The following is a 24,912-nucleotide window of genomic DNA, read 5'->3' as shown; positions in this document are numbered from 1 at the left end:
CAAATCTATTCTTGAGATGTTCTCTAAATTCAGGTGGGATATACTCAAGGTCATATTTTGGCTCTCATGGACTTGCTCTGATTTTCTTCAGTTTCAGCTTGAACTTGCATCAATTGCTGGTCAGCTCCAGAGTCGGCCCCTGGCCTTGTTCTGACTGATGATATTGAGCTTTTCCATCATCCCTTTCCACAGATGTAGTTAATTTGATTCCTGTGCATTCCATCTGACGAGGTCCATGTGTATAGTTGCCATTTATGCTGGTGAAAAGGTATTCACAATGAAGAAGTCGTTGGTCTTGCAAAATTCTATCATTTGATCTCCAGCATTGTTTCCATCACCAAGGCCATATTTTCCAACTACCAATCCTTCTTTGTTTCCAACTTTTGCATTCCAGTCACCAGTAATTATCAACACATCTTGATTGCATGTTCGATCAATTTCAGACTGCAGCAGCTAATAAAAATCTTCTATTTCTTCATATTTGGCCTTAGTGGTTGGTGCGTAAATTTGAATAATAGTCATATTTACTGGTCTTCCCTGTAGGCGTATGGATGTTATCCTATCACTGACAGCGTTGTACTTCAGGATAGATCTTGAAACGTTCTTTTTGACAATGAATGCAACACCATTCCTCTTCGAGTTGTCATTCCCAGCATAGTAGACTGTATGATTGTTCAATTCAAGATGGCCAATACCAGTCCATTTTAGCTCACTAATGCCTAGGATATCGATGTTTATGCATTCCATTTCATTTTTGATGATTTCCAATTTTCCTAGATTCATACATTGTACATTCCAGGTTCCTATTATTAATGGATGTTTGCAGCTGTTTCTTCTCATTTTGAGTCGTGCCACATCAGCAAATGAAGGTCCCAAAAGCTTTACTCCATCCACGTCATTAAGGTCGACTCCACTTTGAGGAGGCAGCTCTTCCCCAGTCATCTTTTGAGTGCCTTCCAACCTGGAGGGCCCATCTTCCAGCGCTATATCAGACAATGTTCCGCTGCTATTCGTAAGGTTTTCACTGGCTAATGCTTTTCAAAAGTAGACTGCTGGATCCTTCTTCCTAGTCTGTCTTAGCCTGGAAGCTTAGTTGAAATCTGTCCTCCATGGGTGACCCTGCTGGTATCTGAATACCGGTGGCATAGCTTCCAGCATCACAGCAACACACAAACTCCAACAGTACAACAAACTGACAGATGCAGGAAGCATCACAAGAAGATGGAAGGAATACACAGAGTCATTGTACCAAAAAGAATTAGTCAATGGTCAACCACTTTAAGAGGCAGCATATGATCAGGAATGGATGGTACTAAAGGAAGACGTCCAAGCTGCTCTGAAGGCATTGGTGAAAAACAAAGCTCCAGGAATTGAAGGAATATCAAATGAGATGTTTCAACAAACAAATGCAGTGCTGGAGGTGCTCACTCATCTATGCCAAGAAATATGGAAGACAGCTTTCTGGCCAACTGATTGGAAGAGATCCATATTTATGCCTATTCCCAAGAAAGGTGATCCAACCGAATGTCAAATTACAGAACAATATCATTAATATCACACCCAAGCAAAATTCTGCTGAAGATCACTCAAAAACGGCTGCAGCAGTATATCGACAGGGAACTGTCAGAAATTCAGGCAGGTTTCAGAAGAGGATGTGGAACCAGGATATCATTGCTGATGTCAGATGGATCCTGGCTGAAAGCGGAGAATACCAGAAGGATGTTTACCTGTGTTTTACTGACTAGGCATCTGACTGTGTGGATCATAATAAATTATGGATAACATTGCAAAGAATGGGAATTCCAGAACACTTAATTGTGCTCTTGAGGAACCTTTACATAGATCAAGAGGCAGTTGTTCAGACAGAACAAGCGGTTACTGATTGGTTTAAAGTCAGGAAAATTGTGTGTCAGAGTTGTATCCTTTCACCGTACCTATTCAATCTCTATGATGAGCAAATAATCCAAGAAGATGCACCTATATGAAGAAGAACGGGGCACCAGGATTGGAGGAAGATTCATTAACAACCTGTGTTATGCAGATGACACAACCTTGCTTGCTGAAAGTGAAGAGGACTTGAAGCACTTACTAATGAAGATCAGAGACCAGCCTTCAGAATGGACTGCACCTCAACATTCAGAAAACAAAAATCCTCACAAGTCGACCAATGAGCAACATCATGACAAACGGAGAAAAGATTGAAGTTGTCAAGGATTTCATTTTACTTGGATCCACAATCAACAGCCATGGAAGATCAGCAGTCAAGAAATCAAATGACACACTGCACTGGGCAAATCTGCTGCAAAGGACCTCTTTAAAGTGTTAAAAAGCAAAGATGTCACCTTGAAGACTAAGGTGTGCCTGACCCAAGCCATGGTATTTTCAATTGCATCATATGCATGTGAAAGCTGGACAATGAATAAGGAAGACTGAAGAAGAATGGATGCCTTTGAATTGTAATTTTGGTGAAGAATATTGAATATACCACGGACTGCCAAAAGAATGAACAAATCTGTCTTGGAAGAAGTATAACCAGAACGCTCCTTAGAAGCAAGGATGGTGAGACTCTGTCATATATACTTCGGACATGTTGTCAGGAGGGATCGGTCCCTGGAGAAGGACAACATGCTTGGCGAAGTACAGGGTCAGCAGAAAAGAGGAAGACCCTCAACGATGTGGATTGACACAGTGGCTGCAACAATGAGCTCAAGCATAACAACGATTGCAGGATGGGCAGGACCAGGCACTGTTTCGCTCTGTTGTGGATAGGGTCGCTATGAGTCGGAACTGACTCGACGGCACCTAACAACAACAACAACAGATATTCTGAGTAATCTAGAGGCGATTTAAAGTATACAGGAGGATGTGCATGGATTGTATGCAAACAGTACACCGTTTTATATAAGGGACTTGAACATCCACGGATTTTGGTATTCGTGGAGAGTCCTGAACAAATCTCCCTCGGCTACCAAGGGATGACTGTAAATATAACAAAATAACTAATGTTCACTGAACACCCACCATATACAGCCTGTGTTACAAACCTTGTGGGAAATATTTTACTTTAATCCTCACGGTTGCGCTCTGAAGTAAGGTACATTATTTTTGTACCCATTTTATAAGAAAATTGAGGCATAGCTATATGAAGTATCTTATCCCAAGTCACATATTTAATAAATGAGGGTTTAAAATTCAAAGCCAGCTCCTTCTGACCTACAGTCTAAATTCTTAAGAATTCTGCTAAATTCCCACTGGAAATAAGTTCTTGATTACTCATCTAGATAAAATGTTTTCCTTTTACATACACATACAATGCAAAATATCTTTCCTGCAACGAGGAGATCAAAATTGTCAACTCTCTCCCCTAAATGTTTGGGAGTTGCCACATACACTCTCATTTGATTTCTTTTCATCTCCCCTAATCTTAAGCTCTTGCAGACTTTTTTTTTTTTTCATGAAAAATAAAATCTCTTTGGTATTTCATCTGGTCGTCTGCTTTATGAGGAAACTTTTTATTGAAACCAGATTCAAGAAGGGCTTCTTTCTCCCAAGATTTTTCATATGAATTGAAAGCGTAGATCCGGTCTTCTAGAAGGGACTTTGTTCTTCCCATAATGATGTGAGGAAGGCGTGTAAGTGATGCCCATCTTTGCAAGAAGGCAAAACCTGTAGCTCCGGTGGACTTTTCTCCCTACTCACTCACACAGATTGCTTTTGTGTGTGTTTACTGTTTTGTTGTTGTTAGGTGCCGTCAAGTCAGTTGCCAACACATAATGACCCTATGTACAACAGAACACTGCCGAGTCCTGCACCATCCTCACAACCATTGCTATGCTTGAGCCCATTGTTGCAGCCACTGTGTCAATCCAATCTCACTGAGGGTCTTCCTCTTTTTTGCTGACCCTCTACTTTACCAAGCATGATGTCCTTCTCCAGGGACTGGTCCCTCCTGATAACACATCCAGAGTGTGTGAGACGAAGTCTTGCCATCTGTCTTAGTCATCTAGTGCTGGTATAACAGAAATGCCACAAGTGGATGGCTTTAACAAAGAGAAATTTATTTCCTCACAGTAAAGCAGGCTAAAAGTCCAAACTCAGGGCATCACTCCAGGAGAAGCCTTTCTCACTCTTTCAGCCTTCTCCAGTCTTCCCCCAAACTAGGAGCTTCTCTGCACAGGGACCCTGGGTCCAAAGGACTCGCTCTGTTCCTGGCACTGCTTTCTTGGTAGTAGGAAGTCCCCCTGTCTCTCTGCTCCCTTCTGTCTTTTATATCTTAAGAGATTGCCTCAAGACACAAACCATTCTCGTACACTGAGTCCTGCCTCACTAATACAACTGCTGCCTGTCCTCCCTCATTAACATCATAGAGGCAGGATTTACAACATGCAAGAAAATCACATTATCGGGAATCATTGCACAGCCAAACTGATACACATGTTTTTGGGGGGACATAATTCAATCCATGACGCCACCCTTGCTTCTAAGGAGCTTTCTGGCTGTACTTCTTCCAAGACAGATTTGTTTGTTCTTCTGTCAGTCCATGTTTTAGAGCATATTTTATTTATTTTTATGTTTACCTAAGGTCTCAAATGACTGTCATCTCTTTTCCCTGAGTGGATTTTTTTCCTTCGCTTTTACTGAGAAGACAAAGTGTTAGTGAGTGTTTTTCATTTCTATCCAGTTTCTCAGAACTCACTCATTTTGTTCTCTTTGCCATCTTCCCTCTTGTCCTAATGCTTACGAGGTAGGCTTGAGGAGCCCAAGACAGCTTTGCTAGAAAAAGATCGATTGCTCGTAATTGGCAAACGAACAGGTACTTGAAATTTTCTCCCAGTCAATGAGTATATACTCAATTTAAACAGGCATACACGAAAAGGGGGATTTATTGATTCATGTAACCGTAAAGCCTGACAATAAAATTGGCTTCAGGCATAGCTGGATCTAGGTGTCTGTATGATATCATTGGGCATCTGCTCCTTGGATCACCTGGCTCTCCTTCTGTTTCTGTTGGTTTCATTCTCAAGCAATTACTTCCCAATGTGATAGCCAAAACCACCAACACTTCCAACCCAACTGATTTGGCAACCAAGCACAAATAATACAATTTTTTTCTAATAGGTCCAGCCAAAGTCTCAGGAATAATTTTTATCGGTCTAGTTTAGGTCATGTGTCCACCTGGGAGATGAGCATCTTAGCCTGGAAACTACAAGCTCCAATAACAGACTTAAGTATGTACCCACTCAAATTTGGGGGACAGAGCTTCAGTTGTCATGAAATTTGCCATCTGAGAAGTCCTAGTTCTAACAAGCTTTCAAAAACATTTTAACCCATTCTCTGACAGCAAGAGCTTTTTTCTTTTTTTTTTTGCATCTGCTGAAATCTCTGTGTTGAAGTCTAGATCAGAGACCCAGATGCAAGGACTTATTCTTTATCAAAGCGATAATAGCTTGGCACTTTTAAAAAATCCATCCAAAGGAAGATTTTTTTTTTTTTCTAAAGACTTTTTCTCTGACTATGAAGAGTTCGCCTGCTAACTGAGAACTTGGTTGTTTGAACCTACCAGCCGCTGTATGGGAGAAAGATGTGGCAGTCTGCTTCCGTAAAGACTACAGCCTTGGAAACCCTCTAGGGCAGTTCTACTCTGACCTGTAGGGTTGCTGAGAGCCAGACTTGATGGCAGCGGCTTTATAACACTATTGCTTACCAGTAATTCCTTTAGTTCCTGGCCAGAGGGTGGAGAAGGGAGGAAAAGGCTGAAGGAAACCAGTGGATGCTCTTAGCATCTCGAAAAGCCGTTCCTTGTTTTGAATCTTAGCCTCTCCTTTTTTTGTCAACTGTTCCCTCTTCTCCTGGCATGGGCCAGTCCCACAATTCATTTATATGCACCCTGACACTTCAGTTGCCTCACTTGCTGACTTGGCTCCCTGACACCTCCATCCATCACTTCCTCACTCTCCCTCTGTCTCCCTTGCCTGCTGTTTCTCTGTCTCTTCCCTCCATGAGAATATTTGCCACTGTTAGGAATTCTTGGGCCACAGAGAAAAGGTTAAGAAGAACTGGAAGATAGAGCCATTGTGCTGGCACACTGATTTCCTTGAGATCTGGATTTGGGAGGAGCCCCTAGTTCTTGTCACTGGGCATCCTGGCCATTTCTTATCTGCTCCTTAGTGCTTGATGAGGAGACTGCAATTCTGCCTGAGAATCTAGCTCTGCTCTCTCTCTTGCTCTCTCAGAGGGTCTCTCACTCTAGACATTGTGTGTTTGGCAAAACAATTGCTGGTGTGTGTGTGTGTGTGTGTGTGCGTGTGTGCGTGTTTCCTACTACATATTGATGAGAGACACAAGCCCTCCAAAAGAAATGTCAGTTCTCCCCTTTCTCTCCTCTCTTTCTCCAAATAGATATTAAGGAGTGTCTGGCTACAACTGTGTAAAACCAAAATGCAGTGTTGGCAAAGACATGGGAAGAACCTTAAAAATAATCTCCAAACCAGTTGCCATCAAGTGAATTTGGACTCCTGGCGATTCCACGTGTGTCAGGGTAGAACTGCATTCTATAGGGCTTTCAGTGGCTGATTTTTTGGAAGTAGATTGCCAGCCCTTTCTTCTGAGGTGCCTCTGGGCAGACTCAGCTGCCAACTTTTCAGTTAGCAGCTGAGCACATTAGCCATTTGTACCACACAATATCTGTCAATTATTAGGCATCTACTTTTTTTTTTGACCCTGGGAAAAGGCATTGTGCCAGAATTTTTTGTCTGAGTTTTCTTGTTTAAGTACCACAACAAGCCTGCAGGGGAGCTACTATTGTACCCATTTTACAAATGAGGAAATTCAGAGACTTTTGGTGACTTCTCTAATATCACAAGCTTACCAGTAGAGAATCTCAATCTTTAAATGTGATTCAGTATTTCTTGGTATACTTTTTTTCCCCTTAATATTACCCTGCTTTATACAAGGGACCTAGAAAAAAGGCAGTTCAGTTCTAGGTTGAGACAGGGGTGAGAACAGGAATAGGCAGCTATTAGAAACAACACCCTTCCCTGGAGAAGGCAGAACCTGCTTCGGGACACACCATCTTGGACAGCTCAGCCTACACCTTTTAGTCCACATGAGCCTGAGGTCTAATTTGCCTTATGCGGACATCTGGTCTTCCAGCCTTCAAATCAGAAGCTTCCCTAGTATCACTTGCTAAAATCTTCCAGTATTACCAACAGAATATATAACTACAGGCCATATGGTCTCCAACATACCTGACAATCATGAAGATGGCACAGCACCAGGCAACATGGCCTACCATTATAAATAAGGTCGCCTTGAGTTAGAGCTGACTCAGTGGCAACTAATAACAGATATGGTAAAATAGAGTGAGCGGGAACTTAGGAGTTGGATTTCTTCTGCTCATAAGCAGACTCCGCTACTTACCAACCTCTGGGCAGCCCTGGGAAACCCTGGTGGCACAGCAGTTAACAGCTATGGTTGCTAACCAAGATGTCAGCAGTTCGAATCCACCGGGCACTCCTTGGAAACTCTGTGGGCAGTTCTACTCTGTCCTATAGGGTCGCTATTAGTTGGAATCGACTCGAGGGCAACGACGTTGGTTTGGGTAGCCTGGGGAAGGTGAATCTGCTGCTCGGGCTCTCCCGTTTCTCACTCACGTATGACGCTAGGTGTAACGTTCATGATGTTCACTGAGCACTTGCTGTATTCTGGGCACTGTTCCACATGCTTTAAAAGTATTAACTCATGTAACCCTGGTAACAAAATGTGAGGTAGGTTCTACTATTTGCTTCATTTGACCAGAAAACTAAGGCAGAGAAAAGCTAGGTAACTTGGATTCAGACAGACATTCTAGCTCAGTAGTTCTTGCCCCCTACAAGACATTTGACAGTTTTAGGTTGTCAAACTGGGGAGATGCTACCTGCACTTAATGGGTAGAGGCCAGGGGTGCTGCTAAACATCCTATAATACAAAGGACAGCCCCCCAGCAAAGAATGATCCAGCCCCACATGCCAGCAGTGCAGAGGCTGAGAAACCTTGTTCTAGCTCCAGAGTCCACACTCATTACTGCTGTACTGACTCCCAGTTGAAGCGGTGATAACATATTTCCCCGGGGTTCCTGCGAAGGTCAAAGTGGAGACTTAGGGTGCCAGGGAATACTCCAGCTCCAGAAGCCAGTGGGCTGGCGGCAATTGGCTTTCCCTCCTCGCTGACCTTCCCTTTCCCTCTTCCGAGAGGAGCAGGGTCAGGAAATGTCTAGGTAGCTAACTGCTGCTCCCCAGAGTGACCAGAGAACAACACAGTCCCAGTGTGCATCACAGCCTTTGTCTATGAAGCGTTTGGAGTCCATTATGAATCCTTGAGTTTCCTCGCTTGGTTGAATAACTGCTGTTTATGTTTGTGTTTACAGTCGATTTGGGAATAAGTGTCCAAGAGGACAATGTGGCCACTTCTTCCCCCAAGACAATGGAGATAAGCAGTGTTGCAGATGCCAGCGGAAAGAATCTTGGGAAAGATGCCAAACCCGAGGCACCAGCTGCTAAATCTCGTTTTTTCTTGACACTCTCTCGGCCTGTACCAGGACGTGCCAGAGACCAAGCCACGGATTCATCCATTGGATCAGTACAGCTTGATGTCAGCTCCAATAAGGCCCCAGTGAACAAAGCCCCAAGTGAGAGCATGGCACTCCCGGTGGCAGCTGCAGCGGGGTCCGGCCCCGATAACACCCCAGAGCAGACCCCCGCTGAAGACGAAGCCACCTCTTCCTCTTGGGGACCAGCCCCTCTCCCCCCTGAGTCAGGGGGAGCAGCTCCCTCCAAGCCCAAGGACACCAGCTTTTTCGACAAACTCTTCAAACTGGACAAGGGACGCCAAAAGGCACCAGCTGATAACCAACCAGAAACCCGGCCTGCAGAGCGTCAGGAAGAGGCTGCTGAAACTGCAGGGTTACCCAGGCCGTCCGACGATGGCCCCGCAGAGCAGGCAAGTGCTTACAAAGGATTGTTTCACACCTAAGGTGAGCGCGGGGGCACAAGTTGGGGAAGACCCAGACTGCATGTGTGTTGGCTGCAGTCACCGAGGGCCTTTGACAAGGTATCAAGCTGTTGACCCTTCTAGAACAAATAGCACGTTGTAGGGTAGTGTCTCCCTGGTGTTTCTGTGGGCAGAAACATCTGTTGGAAGAACAATAGCAGCTGTGGCATCTGTTTTGTGTAAAAGAGGAGCTGCGTCACACACAGGTGAGCTCGCCCTGCCATTTATCAAAGGTGGAGATAGACAGGTTGTGTTTCTTATCAGTGGAGTTTGGAGGGAAAGACATTAGTGGAATAAAAATGGTTCCTGAAAGACTTAAACGCCCTGCCTGGTCTTGTTTGACATACAGCATGGTTTATAGGATTTAGCTGGAACGCATTTCCTTCCCTGCTTTTCATGGCCTGGATTGATCTTTAGCTATCTTTGGCACTAAGGCCTGGGTTTGAATAAAGAGCTTTTACAGTTCTGGGCAGGCTTTTTTAGGTACTCACTTATTTTCTACCAGGCTGGAGCAATATCTTTGTAAAAGCTAGATTTTTTTTAAAAATTTAAGGAGGTATCCCTGAATCGGTTGCTTTCTCCCCTTGGCAATGAAAAGCAAGCCCTTTTTGATGTTGAAAAAGAACATTTGCTGTTAACCTTGAGAGCTTATTTGTATTCTGGGCCAGAATTCCTTGAACGAAGAAGAAACAAAAGCTGATGCATTGTATTCTTTAAGGCACCTGTCCCTCCCTTAATAGACTTTTAAATAGCAACATTTTTCAAAAGCTGGAAAGAAAGTTCGGTACCTCTAGTTGAGTTTGGAACTGGAAAACAATTAAAAATGGGCTCGGTGTTATATTACCTTGTTGCACATTGTAGCCATCAGTAACCTTGGCTATTGAAGCCATAGATGTATTTGGCTTAATGACAAGGTAGCTGTGCATTCCAGAAGGATCCCTGGTGGGACAGCAACTAAGGGTTTTAGCTGCTAACCAAGATCTTGGCTGTTCAAACCCACTCAGCAGCTCCCTAGGAAAAAGGACCTGATGATCTGCTCCCACAAAGTTTACAACCTAGAGTGCCTGATAAGATAGTTCTCCTCTGCAGATGGGGTCACTATGAGTCAGGACAATACACAGCAATATCTATGCCCCACAGAGAGAATATGACAGTAATACAGGCTGTCATTTATTGAGCACTTAAAGTGGCCAGCCTCTGTTTGAAGCACTTACTTGTGTTAGATTCTTTAATGAAAATGAGCATCATGTTAACCTGTAGCTTTACTACATCACAGGTGGCCTCAAGTTAGTATTACTGGATACTAACTGAAAACTCTGGACAGTTAAAATTGGGGCAAGATAATAAGTGTCATGTTCTTAAGCTCTGGGTGGTACAAACAGTTGACTCACTCAACTGCTAACCAAAAGGTTAGTGGTTCAAATCCACCCAGAGACACATTGGAAGAAAGGCCTGCCAATCTACTTCTAGAAAGTCTGCCATTGAAACTCTATGGAGTACAGCTCTACTCTGACACTCTGACACACATGAGGTCACCATAAGTAGGAACTGACTTGAGGGCAACTGGTACTGGTGTTCAGGCTCTTAGGATTAGCACTTTTGCTGTTTCTATGCATTTTGATTCAAAGAACTTATTTTCGAAATTTCCTTTAAAACCTTAAAAATTTTCCCTTCGAATGCCCACTTCCCAAAATGCACCAGTTCAAGAAGCCTGTTGAGTAGTTTTCTGTACAATTCAAAATGCACCCAGGCCCAAGTGAGACGCAGAGCACAGTGGTAGGCCGGGCGAGGACTGCCTGCCCTCGTGGAGTCTGCAGCCTAAGGAGAGAAGAGGGACAAGTGGGCAGGCGATTGCAATGCAGGGGGCCAAGTGCTCTGTTGAGGGTATCAAGAGTGTTGGAGAGGACACCCAGACACAAGGAGGAATAGCCTAGCTGGCCCAAGGAACACTCCACCAGGTACAAACCAGAAGCCCAGAATTCCCTGGTCTTGGGGGCTATAACCAAAAACCAAAAAACCAAACCCTTTGCCATCGAGTCGATTCCAACCCATAGTGATCCTATAGGACACAGTAGAACTGCCCCACAGAGTTTCCAAGGAACTGCTGATAGATTCGAACTGCCAACCTTTTGTTTAGCAGCTGAGCTCTTAACCACTGTGCCACCAGGGCTCCATAAAAAAAAAAAAAAAAAAAGGCTATAAACTGGTCATCAATATCCATGAATATTTGAGAAACTATTTAGTACCTTGTCCCTAGTGAAAAAACTCTTGTTGAGTTCTCATTATTGGTCATGGGCTTCTCAGGCCCTTCTGACCTTTTGATTTTTTTAATAATCACACATTTCTTTAGCATGGACATCTAAACTCAACCCATTGGTCAGTTGGAAAAAGATTGAATTCTTTACGGGAAGAGATTGAAGGACAAGAAAGCACCTCTGTGCTTCACCTGTCTTTACCTTACCAAATCCCCATCTTCATTAAGTAAACCTGTTCAGCATCTTGAACGTATTTAACCATAAAACCCCAATGCACTCAATCCATGCCTAAGAAAATTGAGGAAAAGTTTTCGAGTTGTACTTTATCAGCTCAGTTTCCTTCACTGAAAGGTACTTAGGGACAGCATCTCAATTTGAGTAGAATGAATTCCAAAATGAGATTTGAGTCACCGGATAGGGGTTTGTGTTGGGAATGTGGCAGGTATTTAATACAGCCAAGCTCGTGGCTGGTACTTTGAAGTTATAGCCATCTCTCAGCAAGACGTAAAGGTGGTAACCTGTTTTCCTTCCTGAATAAATGAGTTCCATCCCGCAGATTCACCAGTGAGATCTGCATGTTTTTGGTATCCTGCAAATTTCCATTTTTTGTTGGAGGTGTCATTAGAATTTGAAATATTGAGTGCCTCCCCTGCCCTGTGTGCACATAAAACACAGAAAAGTTAGAAAGCAGCTATTTCTCCTTCAGCCTGTGTACTTGTGGATATTCAAATACATATGCCTGAAATAATTTTTTTTTTTTTTTAAACAAAAAACAGCTTTCTGATTGTTCAGGCTTCCCTTCTGACCTCTGGCTGCACAGTTCTGTATTAGGGGGAGAGGGGTATCATTTTCTCTCGTCCGTAATGAGAGAATCCAGCCGTCAGAAAGTGGTGAGAATGAAACTTCTCGATCAGTGGCTTTCTGGTGGGAGGATCACGTTCTGCAGAGATGGCTGTCAATGTATTGATTCAGAATTCTTAGGGTAAGTGGTGCCTGGGGCTCAGCCTTGTCAGCTGTCTCTCCCTCCCGCCCCCACAAGCCCTTCCCCCACTTTCACTGCCTGCTCCTTGCTGGATTGGAATTCCAACCACAACCCAAGAGAGCCATGAATTGGGAGAGAGATGCCACCGTTTCATTCTGGGGGGAAACACAAAATCGGCTGTGTTTGCAGAACGACAATCTTATTTTTGTGCCCTAAAAAACTACATTCAGAGCATAGTATAATTAAAACAAGGCAAGAATTCATGAACAAATGAGGCATTTACTACATAGGCCAAAGAAAAGATAAATTATTGACCTGAAAGCTTTCACTGAGCTGTGATTCACACACACCAATGCACTGTCAGGAATGAGATTTTTTTTCTCTCCCTCCCCCACTCCCCCCCCCCCCCGCACAACCAAACCATATGCATTTAAAAGATTCATCACCAAAAAAAAAAAAAAAAAAAGTTGGTCACATAATGGAAATTTGACCTTGATCAGTTTAAGAAAACAATCTATCATCCATATAGTACTTCCAGAAGGGTCTGTGTTGTAGGAGAGGTTGCTTAAAGTTTTGCCAAGCGCCGTTTCATGAGATTCAATGAGACTGTTCCTTTACCTTTAAAATATAAATTTTACAACTGTATAAACACCAACCCATGGAAGGCGTGTAAAAGATAAATTATGGTCCTAGTCTTTCAAGGAGCAGGTAATCTAGTAGGAGTCATCATTTTTTAAGGGAGATTGTGATAAGCGTATTGGTCCTCAAATTTGCTCAGATGACAGCTATTAACAACAGTCAGGGTTTTCACTTCCTCCTCTCCTTTTCTCCCTTGAACATAATCCATTCAGTCTTTTGTCTCCGCAAAACTACCCTTGTCAATGTCACCATGATATTGTATCTCCCCCCACCTCCCAACCCCTGCTGCCAAATCCACGAAGTCTCTCTGCTTATCCTCCTAGACCTGCCGGACAAATCCGACACCCTGCCTTCCTGAAACCTCCTCCTCCCTTAGTTTCCAGGTCCTCTCACCTACCTGGCCACTCTTCTGTGATCTCTTTTGCTGGGTCACATCTCTAAACCTTAGGGTTGCCCAAGGTTCAGTCCTTGGACTTCTTCTCTAGCTACACTTGACTTCCTTGCAGATTTCCTTCAGTCCCAAAGGTGACAAGTCCCAAATTTGCAACTCAAGCCCAGACCTACCACCTGAAGTTTGGACTTAAATATCTAGCTGCCTCCTCTACATGTCTTCTTGAATTTCTGCATGTCCTGTTGAATATTCCATGAGCGTCTCAACCTCGCTACATCCAAAACTAAACTGTTGATTCACGCTTAAAACAGCAATGTAAACGCCCACCTGTTCAATCCACAGCCTTCCTCCACTCAGTTAATGTAGCTCCATCCTGCCTCTGCTTATTAGTCATAGAACTGGAATTAAAGATTCAAGATCTCCAGAGTTCTTTTCTACATGGTATGAAGTTGTGGATTAAAGCAGCAGTATTGCAGTCAAGTAATCTGGGTTTCAACTTTGGTCAAGTGACTTGGCCTCTCTGATCCTCAATTATCTCATCTGTAAAATGGGGGTAATCATAGTATCTAGAACATTTTCACGTTATTCACACTTATGAAAATTAAATGAGTTAAGCCATGTAGAGTACATAGCATGGAGAAATTGCTTTTTGAGAAAAAAAGAAAAGGTAACTATTATCAGTATTATGGTTTTTCTCCCTACTACTCCAAATTTTAGTCTGGTTACCTTTCTCTTCCATTGTCCTCAGCCAGAACTCACTGAGATATCACAACTGGATCAAATTTGAAAACTGGGTTCCCAAAGGCCAGAGTCCTAATTCGGGGGAAGAAGGTGCAAAAGGTGGATAATGATTTTGTGTAATGGATTAAAAGAATTTAAGTGCCTATGCCTGGAATCCCCAGTTTTTTAGTCTAACTTTCAAGGGTCTCCACACCTTTCCTCTGCCTACTTTTCCAACTGCATTGTCCACTATGCCTTTAAAATTCTCCAGTCAATGTGGCCAGCGTATCCGGCTGGGCAGGTGCCATCTGCTTCCCAGTGTGTTCTCTGCCTGTCTCTTTCTCCCCCTGTCTCTGTACTTCACCTTCAAGTGCTCGGTTCTCCTGGAAGCTGACTAGATGTTCCCATACCTGGGTGGTTTCTGATGACAAGCATCCCCCAAGTACTTTCTGTATGCCGTTCGTTACGTCACACTCAGTGATAAAATCACTTTGAAGGAATCGTCTCATTGAAACAGCAAAGCTTACAAGGTAATTCTTAGAATTCTGTGCATTTACAGATGAGGAAAACAAAGATTGGGTGAAAGCAAGACACAGACTCTAAATTGCACAGGTAAAAAGCAGCAAAGCCAGATTCTCCCCTCTTCAAAGTCCATAAACTCAAATGTTCAACTGTTTTGAAACTTGGTCCAGTGAGGTTGCAATTTATGCAAATTTGAATAATGTTAATTTGAGAAAGTGTGACTCAAACATGTGATTACATGCAACATTGGAAGTACCAAGTTAATCCTAAATTAGAAAGAAAAGAAGAATTGTCTAATTCCACCATTGGAAGGCCAAGTGAATTTGAAACTGTGTTTTGTTGTTACTGTTGTTTTGTCTACGGCCACAAGGCAGTGCCATTTCAACCGCTAAGAAGAACTATCTGTCCTGAGGACTGTCAGTTTGGAAGGAAAATCCATCTTGAATTGTGCAAATTTGGGGTTAAGCAAGGTCTCCAGGAAAGCTCCCTCTGGTGCAGTGGTTAAGCACTGGGCTGCTAACTGAAAGGTCATTGGTTGAACCCCCCAGCCGCTCTGCAGGAGAAAGATAGGGCAGCCTGCTTCCATGAAGATTTATAGCCTCGGAAGCCCTGTGGGGCAGTTCTACTCTGTCCTATAGGATGGCTATCACCGAATCAACTCCATGGCAATGGATTTGGTTTTTTTCATAAAAGGCAAATGCCTTATATGTCCTACGTTGTGACTGATGTTCCTTAAGAAGTGTCCTCTCTACATGCTAGAACTGAAGAGAGATGACAGTCCATGTGTGACGTCTTTGTATTTCCAGCAACCAGCTCCACGATTTACATGTGATGGGCAACAGTAGTAGTAGTGATGGTCTTGATGGTGGTAATGGTAGTTGTAGTGATGATGGTAGTGGTAGTGATGGTAGTGATGATGGTGGTGTTGGTAGCGATGGTGGTGGTGGTAGTGATGGTAGTGATGATAGTGGTGGTAGTGATGATGGTGGTATTGATAGTGATGGTGGTGGTGGTAGTGGTGGTAGTGGTGGTGGTGGTGGTAGCAGTAGTTGTAGTGATGATGGTGGCGGTAGTTGTGATAATGGTGGTGGTAGTGGTGGTAGTGATGACGGTGGTGGTGGCGGTAGTTGTAGTGATGATGGTGGTGGTAGTGGTGGTGATGATGGTGGTGGTGGTGATGGTGGTTGTAGAGATGAAAATGGTGGTAGTAGTGATGGCGGTGATGGTAGTTGTAGTGACGGTGGTGGTGGTGTTGGTAGTGACGATGGCGGTGGTGGTAGTGGTGACAGTGATGGTCATGGTGGTAGCTGCAGCAGTGGTAGTGATGGCTTTAGTCATACAGGGCAACGTATATTATGCACAAGCACTAGTTAAGCACATTCCCTTGCAATATCTTATTGAACCTTCACAACAACCTTAAGGGGTAGTTCTTATGCCCATATTATAGATGAGCAGAATGAGGCTTATTGAAGTTTACTTGCTCAAGGCCACACCCCTACTGAGTTACAGAGTTGGATTCATGTTCTCACAGTCTAACACTTGAGTTCACACTCTTAACCACTGTGCTATTCTGCCCATTAAATATAAAAGAAGATACTCTTGTAGACACAGTTCTGAGCTATGACACTGATTTTTATGAATTTAGCAGTAAGAAACCTTCGAGATGAGATATTTACAGCAGTAGAGATTACATGGGAGTATTAGCAGCCTGAGTGACCTGGGTGTGAGTTCAGACATTACCACTTACTCTCTCTGTGTTACAGTCGATTCCTAATAACTCTCCCAGTTGTTAATAATTCATTGTTTCTAGGCCATGTCATAAGCATTTTGCCTGCATTATCTGTTTTGATTTTTGTAATACACAACAAGGCTGATATTTGTATTGCCATTTAACAGATGAGGAAAAGGGCTCAGAGAGGTTAAGTTACTTACTCAAGGCCATACAGCTAATTAGCGGTAAAACCAGAATCAAGATCCATCTATGTAAAACCTGTTGCACTAGGTCATTCCAAAACACTGTGTTTTCATCCACGAAAAGAAGAAACTACCTGCCCTAAGGGTGATTGTAAGGATAAAAGGCAATGTAGTCCACCAATGATTAAAGAAAGAAAAAAACCCTTGCTGTCAATTCTGACTCATAGTGACCCTATAGGACAGAGTAGAACTGCCCCACAGAGTTGTCAGGGTGGAATTCGAACTGCTGACCTTTTGGTTAGCAGCTGTAGTGCTTAACCACTATACCACCAGGGTTTCCACCAGGGCTCCACCATCAATCCTAACCATTTATTCGTGGAATTATTTGTTTAGTAACTATCTCTTCTAAGGGATGGTAAACACCATTATATCCATTGCTGTAGAGTCGATCCCAACTCACAACAACCGTATAGGACTGTGTAGAAGTGCCCCATAGAGCTTCCACGGTGTGCCTGGTTGACTCAAACTGCAGACCTTTTTGGTCAGCAGCTGTAGATCTTAACCACTATCCCACCAGGGTTTCCATCAATACTAGTAATGTTCAATTAAAAAGCCCATTTTCTTTTTTTTAATCGTGCTTTAGATGAAAGTTTACAGAGCAAACTAGAAATAATCCATTTTCTAAATTGCCCAATAGAAGTGAGCAGCTACTTTAATTATGAAATAGGTCAAATGGCCTCCAGGTTGATGAAGTTTGAGTAGTATATCACCTGGGGTGCCTCTGGCTGCAAGTAAAACAAACAAACACCCAACGAATAGTGGCTTAATTAGTGAGGAGAATGTGTAATTTCTTGTACATAATAAGAACTCTGGAGATAGGTGGGTTGAGGTTGGCTCAACATCTTCAGCCCCAAGATGCTTTAGTTTTTCTTCTGCACTTCCTCTGTGTAGTGGTTTGGTTCATAAACTTGGTCACTCATGGTTTTAAGATGGCTGCCACAGTTCCAGGTATTGTATATAGTCATAATGTCCAACCAAATGAAAGAGGGGTTTCCTAGGATGTCCTCTTAGATCTCATTGGCCAAACTGAGTCACCTGTGCAGGTGCAAGGGAGGCTGGGGAAATAAAGAGCTGGCATTTTCACTTTCTGTAGTGGAAACGCATTGCTGTTGAGTGGATTCTAACTCTTAGCGACCCCACAGGACAGAGTAGAACTTGCCCTATAGGGTTTCCAAGGAGTGGCTGGTAGATTTGAATTGCCATCCTTTTGGTTAGCAGCCGAGCTTTTAACCACCGCGCCACATTCTTTGGTGGAAAGCAGTCAGCAAAGATAATATGGGAAGAAGGGGTCCATGGATGGGTAAGGCTATTAGGTAGGCTATCAACAATGTCTACCATAGGAAGAAACCAGATAGTTTTTTTTCTACCCAACTTTATATCCTGAAATCACTGAGTGGAGCTAGTAGAAACTGCCGCAGTATCCACCTGTGAAAATTTATTTGAATATGCTCACTGTACTAGCTTTGGAACAGTAAAAAATAGATTTTACATCTTGACCCTGTCTCCGTGCCCATACGTGAAACAAAGAATTCCCAAAGTAATACAATACAACATACAATGCATGCTGGTGTTTTCTATACTTTCTTAGTCTAGTCTAATTCTTTTAATGCTGGTTTTGACCCATTAAATTATTTTCCAATCCACTAACATTCGCAATCTAGAGTTTGAAAAACCCTGTTCTGTCACAATTCCCCTTTTCACATATGAGACAGTGATACTAAGGGATACGACTGTTTTGTTTTTTTTTTTGCAACCACGCATTCCCTACGCCTGGCACAAGCGGCACGTGTTGGCATGCAATGATGTTTGTGAGATGAATCCGAGAAGAATAAAGATGGTAAATGTCATCATATTGTGACTTCTCAAGGACTGGTTTGAGAATACGTTACTGCAATGTTGTTATCAGTTCTGCCTAACACAACTTCAACAGAAAGGAGTTTCAAAATGCGTAGATGATGTATTTCCTTTCAGTTAAAACTGCACAGAATCACTTACTTATAGGGTCGCTATGAGTCACAATCAACTGGATGGGAACGGGTTTGGTTTTGGATTTGGTTTTATACCATGTATTTGCTATCTTTAATTCCATCTTTAACAACGTGTTATGGTGTTAACTACGGTAGAAATAACAGTGGTTCTTGTTTTGCAGTGAATTTGCAAGGTAACTTTTGAGTTGTCTTTGCCTTTAGTGTTATCCAGCCTGATCCACTGGTTCAAAGCTAACATTTCTTGAGTGCCAAGCCCCGTTCTGATCCCTTTAAGTGTATAATGTATTTAATTCTTACACCCATCCTGAGAACTGCATATTATTATTATTATTTTATCCCCATTCTATGTGATGCACAAAGAGGGAAAATGACTTGCACGAGATCGAATGGCTAGAAAGTACCAGAGCTGGGATGTGACATCAGTACCTACATGCTAATGAGCCCTGGTGGCACGGTGGTTAAGCACTCAGCTGCTAATGGAAAGGTTGGTGGTTTGAACCCACCAGCCGCTCCATGGGGGAAAGATGTGGCAGTCTGCTTCTGTAAGGATTACAGCCTTGGAAACCCTATAGGGCAGTTCTGCTGTGTCCTATAGGGTCACTATAAGTCAGAATCGACTCGCCGGCAGTGCATAGGGTTTTTTACCTACATGCTTAAATACTGTATCTGTAAGTTCAAGAAGAGGAAACACGTTATACATTTTAAAATCTCTGAAGCCAGCTCTTTCCCAAACTAGTGTGCTGTAGAACATCAATCCAATAAGATAGGCCTAGGAACAGGCCCCACCATCAAATGATTTTAGAAAATGCTATATGCTGTATACTATCTTGAAGGTTCACAATGGACATTAGCCTACTAAAGGCTTTGAGAAGTCCTACAGTAAGCATATCTATTTAACTTTGTTTAACCAAGCTCCTCAACCTTATTTATCTATTAACTATTAGCCATCTAACAAGTAAGACATAACCTCCAAAGAACATTCTTTCAGGAAATGCTAAGCTAGACATTTAGACCAGAAATTGAACACTGGTCATCTATACGAAGCCACAGATACGTTTGGTGGATCTATACAGTGTTTTAAATAACGCTTTATTTAACTGATAATACTTTTAAATTGTCAGTTAAAGTTGATACTACTTTCAAATTATGAGGTTTCAGTATAATTCTACATTGCTTATTTTTCTGAAAAATGGGAAGATTTGACCTATATTCCCAGATGGGATGTGAGTCATGCCTGCCCCTTGAGATGGGGCATTCATTCTCTAATTCGCCATCAAAAAAAAAAAAATCCCGTTGCTACTGAGTCGATTCCAACTCATAGTGACCCTATAGGACAGAGTAGAACTGCCCCCTAGACTTTCCAAGGAGTGTCTGGTGGGTTTGAACTGCCGACCCTTTGGTTAGCAGCTGAGCCCTTAACCACTACACCACCAGGGTTTCCTAACTCACCACAGTCCCCACCAGTCCCTATTGTCCTCCAACAGTGCAGTCATTTGGATCATCCTTCATCCTAACTATTGCTATTTTCCTTGTGGTGGAGTTGAGAGTAAAGTAAAATACTTCTATCACAGACCACTTTACTTCCATCCTAGCAATTATCATAATTTGAAGCTATTTAGGTGGTCATCTGTTTAGCTTAAAAAAAAAAAAAACCTCATAGCCATTGAGTCAATTCTGACTCATGGGGACCCCATGTGGTACAGAATAGGAATGTGCTCCATAGAGTTTTCTTGGCTGTAATCTTTACAGGCATAGATTACCAGGCATTGCCCTCATGGCACCACTGGTTGGTTTTGAACCACCAACCTTTCACTGAGTAGTCTAACACAAACTGTTTACACCACCATCTGTTTACTAGACTGTTAGTCCAGCCTGAGAGTCAATCTGTCAGCAGGTGTTGAACAATAAATAGGAGACATGGATACTTTCATTTATTCATTCAACAAATGCTTGCACGCTTTCTATGTGCTGGGCATGATTTTTTGTTCGGGGAGGTGGGGGCGGTAAAATGGTGAATAAAACCAAGATCTGCGCCTCATAGGAGCTTACATGCTAGTGGAGAGACCAATAATAAAGAAAATAACAGGTCCAGGGTATAAAAGGCTATGAAGGAAATAAAAAAGGTTTTGAGATAGAAAATAGAGAGGAGGCTGATACAACTGGGTGGGGGGTAGAGTCAGGAAAGGTTTGATTTAATCTAAAAATTCAGGACAAAGGATCTGCCAGCCCCCCTCCCCAAATAAGGCCAAATAATTCTTGGAAAGTCTACGGTCTGACTTTGGCAACATTCAAAACTGTTTCCTCACTGTTTGGGAGTGTTTGTTAAACAGATGACAAATATATCCTAGACTATTGGTTATTAGCTTTTGTATCTAAGGCAGAATGTTTTTACATGATGGATATGTTTCCACTAAAGCGAAGTTGACCATTCTGGGCCATTCTGGAGGTCATACACATTGGAAATAATCACAGAACAGAAGGATCGTCACACAATCCCTTGTTAGCCCATCGTGACTTAGCTTGGGAATCACTCTCCACTCACCCTTTTCCCATAGCAAATTATTTTTCTGTTTTAAAGCATACAGGAATGGACTTTGTTTAATAGTGTGCAAATTCAGGTGTCCTTAAGAATATCTCCAAAGCAATGACTGGTGCCAAAAATGAAGCAAAAGAAGAACATATTCTCAGTTATTTCTCTCCCCACATCTCACTTCCCATTAGAAATCGAGATGATGAATTCACCTACCCCTCAAGTAGAGGAGTTGCTGAGAGAGAAAATGGAAAATGCTTATTTATGGGAAGCAAGGATGAATTGCTTTCTTTCCACCCTCCACTTTTTACAACAGTGTACAACTGTTGTAAAAAGTTCATTTAATCTTACAAATGTAATGTCTGGTTCATTTAATCTTACAAATGTAATGTCTCCATGTCAGTCAATAACTATGGACTAATGAGAATTCACCATGTAAAGGCTCTGCCTCAAACTCCTGCCAAGATTTGAGATCAGTTTTTAACATCCTCCAGTTGTGTCTACACAGTGTTAAAATAGATCTTATGCTTTAAGACAAAGGGCATCACAGTGGATAATTGGTCCAACCTAGCTTGATTCAATTAGCTATTGTCTTTGGGTGCTATCAAGTTGATTTTCCACTCATATTGACCCATATTGACTCATATTAACCAGAGTAGAGTTACCCATAAGGTTTTCTTGGCTGTAATCTTTACAGAAATAGATTGCCAAGTCTTTCTCCTGTGAAGCCGGTGGGTGGGTTCTAACTGCCAACCTTTCGGTTAGGAGGAGAGCACTTAACCATTGTGCCACCAGGGCTCCTTGGTGCAATTAGTATAAACCAAAAATCAAATCCATTGCCATCAAGTCGATTCTGACTCATAGCAACCCTACAGGACAGAACAGAACCACCCCACAGAAGGAGCCCTGGTGGTGCAGTAGCTAAGCTCTTGGCTACTAAGCGAAAGGTCTGCGGTTCAAAACTACCAGTGGCTCCACGGTAGAAAGATGTGGCAGTCTGCTTCCCTAAAGATTACAGCCTTGGAAACACTGTGGGGCAGTTCTCCCCTGTCCGACAGGGCCACTGTGAGTCAGAATGGACTTGATGGCAGCAGGTTTGGTTTTGGGTTTTTAATCTTTATGGAAGCAGGCTACCACAGTTTTCTCCTGTGGAGTGGCTGATGAGTTTGAACCGCCGACCATTCAGTTAGCAGCCGAGCACTTCAACCACTGTGCCACTCCAAAGCAAACCCACTGCCGTTGGGTCGAATCTGACTCATAGCGACCCCATAGGGTTTCCAAGGCTGTAAATCCCTACAGAAGCAGACTTCCACGTCTTTCTCCCATGGAGCTTCTGGTGGTTTAGAACCGTCGACCTTTCAGTTAGCTGTCGATTGCTTTCACCACTTCACTACGAAGGCTCCTCAGTTAGTATAGATAGCTAAAACAAATAATGGGGCCTCTTTCTTCTGAAAAACAGGAAGGAAAGTGGATATGTGGAGCATTTTGTGATCTGTGTTATCCAGCCTAAATTCCCCTTTTAGAAAACATACCAAGGACAACAAAAATCTAGATGTTGTGCTTGAATACTTTTATTTTTTCTCCTCTGAAGTCTCTGGTGACTTCTCAGTCAGCTACCAGGATCACTAAAAAGGTTGTATCAATCATGGCACTTTGGCCCCACATAATTTTAAAGTCTTGAAACGTATGTGCTTTTTGAAGGAACCGTCCTACATCTAGGAATTTATTAAGGATGTGAGCAAAATTTTATCCATGAGGGGTTTTTTGTTTTGTTTCATTTTTGTTTTTTAACTCAGCATTGTTTGTAAGAGAAAAATTGGGAGGACCCCGAGGAGCAGAGAGGTGGGCCATTCATTATATGGGACCTTCTTACACTGGATGCCGTAAATAATGATGACATAGAAATAGAATTATTGACATGTGAAGATGGTCATAAAATAACATTAAATGAGAACAGCAGGTTTCAAAATGATCCCTTCTGGCCAAAAATTAGGTTTGCTTGCTCACCCACGTGTGCATCCATCCACCTGAAGTGGAGTATGGCATGAAAAATTGCAAATTGTTAGTAGCAGTTGTCTTTCAGTGATGGGATAATGGGTGCATTTATTATTATTTTTACTACTTGCTCATCTATATTTTCTCTTTTTTATAAAAGGAGCAGTTTGATGTACCCCTATCTAAGCAAAAGAAAGAAAATACCACAATCTAGGGAATTTCCTGAAAAAAAAAAACCAAAGACCGGTTGCAGTTGGACAGAGTAGAACCATAGGACAGAGTAGAACTGCTGCATAGGGTTTCCAAGGAGTGGCTGGTAGATTCGAACTGCTGACCTCTTGGTTAGCAGTCAATCTCTTAGCCACTGATTCCTCCATGAAAAACAAACAAACAAAAAAAAAAACCCATTGCCGTCAAGTCCAACTCATAGTGACCCTATAGCAACCCTACAGGACAGAGTAGAACTGCCTCATAGAGTTTCCAAGGAGCGCCTGGTGGATTTGAACTGCTAGACCTTTTGGTTAGCAGCAGTAGCTCTTAACCACTATGCCACCAGTGTTTCCATTCCTCCATTAGACCCTGCTATATGGCATGAGGAGCTCTGGTGGGGCAGTGGTTAAGAACTTGGCTGCTAACCAAAAGATTGGCAGTTCGAATCCACCAGCTGCTCCTTGAAAACCTTGTGGGGCAGTTCTGCTGAGTCGCTATGAGTTGGAATTGACTCGATGGCAACAGGTTTTTTTTCCCCCTATATGACATGAGGCATCTTAAATTGCACTAGTTAAAAATGTAATAGGCTGCAAGTAACAGTGGCTTCAACAAGAGTTTCATTTTTATTTCACAGTAAATCCCGAGGTATTCAACCCAGAGCTTTCGAGTCAACCCCTTCTAACACTGATTTTTTATATATACTTATAGCTAAGGGTCGCTATGAGTCGGAATTGACTCAACGACACTGGTTTTTTTTTTTTTTATAGCTAATGTGTACTAATCTCGGCAATAATCTCTTCTAGGAAGACATTATGAGAAATTTTGTTGTAAATGGATAGTTTTTGAAGCCCTTTTATAATTGATGTTTAGAATTCATGGGAAAGGGGCCCTGGTGGCATAGTGGTTAAAGAACTCGGCTGCTAGCTGAAAGGTCGGTGGTTCACATCCACTCTGTGGGAAAAAGATATGGCAGTCTGCTTCCGTAAAGACTCCGAGCCGTGGAAAGCCTATGGGGGCAGTTGTGCTCTGTCCTGTAGGGTCACTCTGAGTCAGAACCGACTGGATGGCTGTGGGGGTATACGTGGGGTTGCCATGAGTCGGAGTCTACTTGATGGTAGCTGGTTATCAAAAAAACTCAATGCCATCTAGTTGACTGCGACTCATAGGGACCCTGTAGGACTGAGTAGAAGTGCCCCACACAGTTTCCAAGGAGTGGCTGGTGGATTTGAACTGCCAGCCTTTTGGTTAGCAGCCGAGCTCTAAACCACTGCGCCACCAGGGCTCCAGTTTGGTTATAGTTGTGCTGTTTGTGTGTTTTCCTTGTCATTGTCATGGGCTTTAAAGATTTTAACTTATTTATGAATTGATATAAACTGGAAAGGAACAACAGGGAAAAATAAAAATGAAAAATTAGCTATGTTGATATACATTTATAGCTCCTCCTTAGGTGGCTTGAGCTTTATAGCAGAACAAAGGTTAAAAAAAAAAAATTTTTTTTTTCTAAACTCAGTCAGCTAAGGAATCTGAAGTTTGACAAACCCTCTTTAGTAACCGTTAGTTTCGGAGTCCCTCCGCTTGTTTATTAATTTGCTTTCCGTTCTAGGCAAATTAGGTTAGGTTTTTTTTTTCTAGGCAAATTGGAGAATGGATTCTACCTTCAAGAATTAACCAAACCCCTT

General features: G+C 42.6%; 1 protein-coding gene across 1 annotated transcript in view; it reads left to right on the top strand.

Annotated features, from left to right (window-relative positions):
- BCAS1 (brain enriched myelin associated protein 1) overlaps positions 1 to 24,912 on the top strand; it is a 107,654-nt gene that overhangs the window by 19,287 nt on the left and 63,455 nt on the right. The window contains exon 3 of the mRNA XM_064276230.1: positions 8,405 to 8,976. Coding sequence (XP_064132300.1) covers positions 8,405 to 8,976 — 572 coding nt within the window. The remainder of the gene's footprint in view (positions 1 to 8,404; positions 8,977 to 24,912) is intronic.

The sequence above is a fragment of the Loxodonta africana genome, chromosome 24 (genome assembly GCF_030014295.1).
Source record: "Loxodonta africana isolate mLoxAfr1 chromosome 24, mLoxAfr1.hap2, whole genome shotgun sequence".
NCBI classification, from domain to species: Eukaryota; Metazoa; Chordata; class Mammalia; order Proboscidea; family Elephantidae; genus Loxodonta; species Loxodonta africana.
Note: the sequence above shows the minus strand (reverse complement) of the source record. Positions and strands in the feature narration are given on the sequence as shown.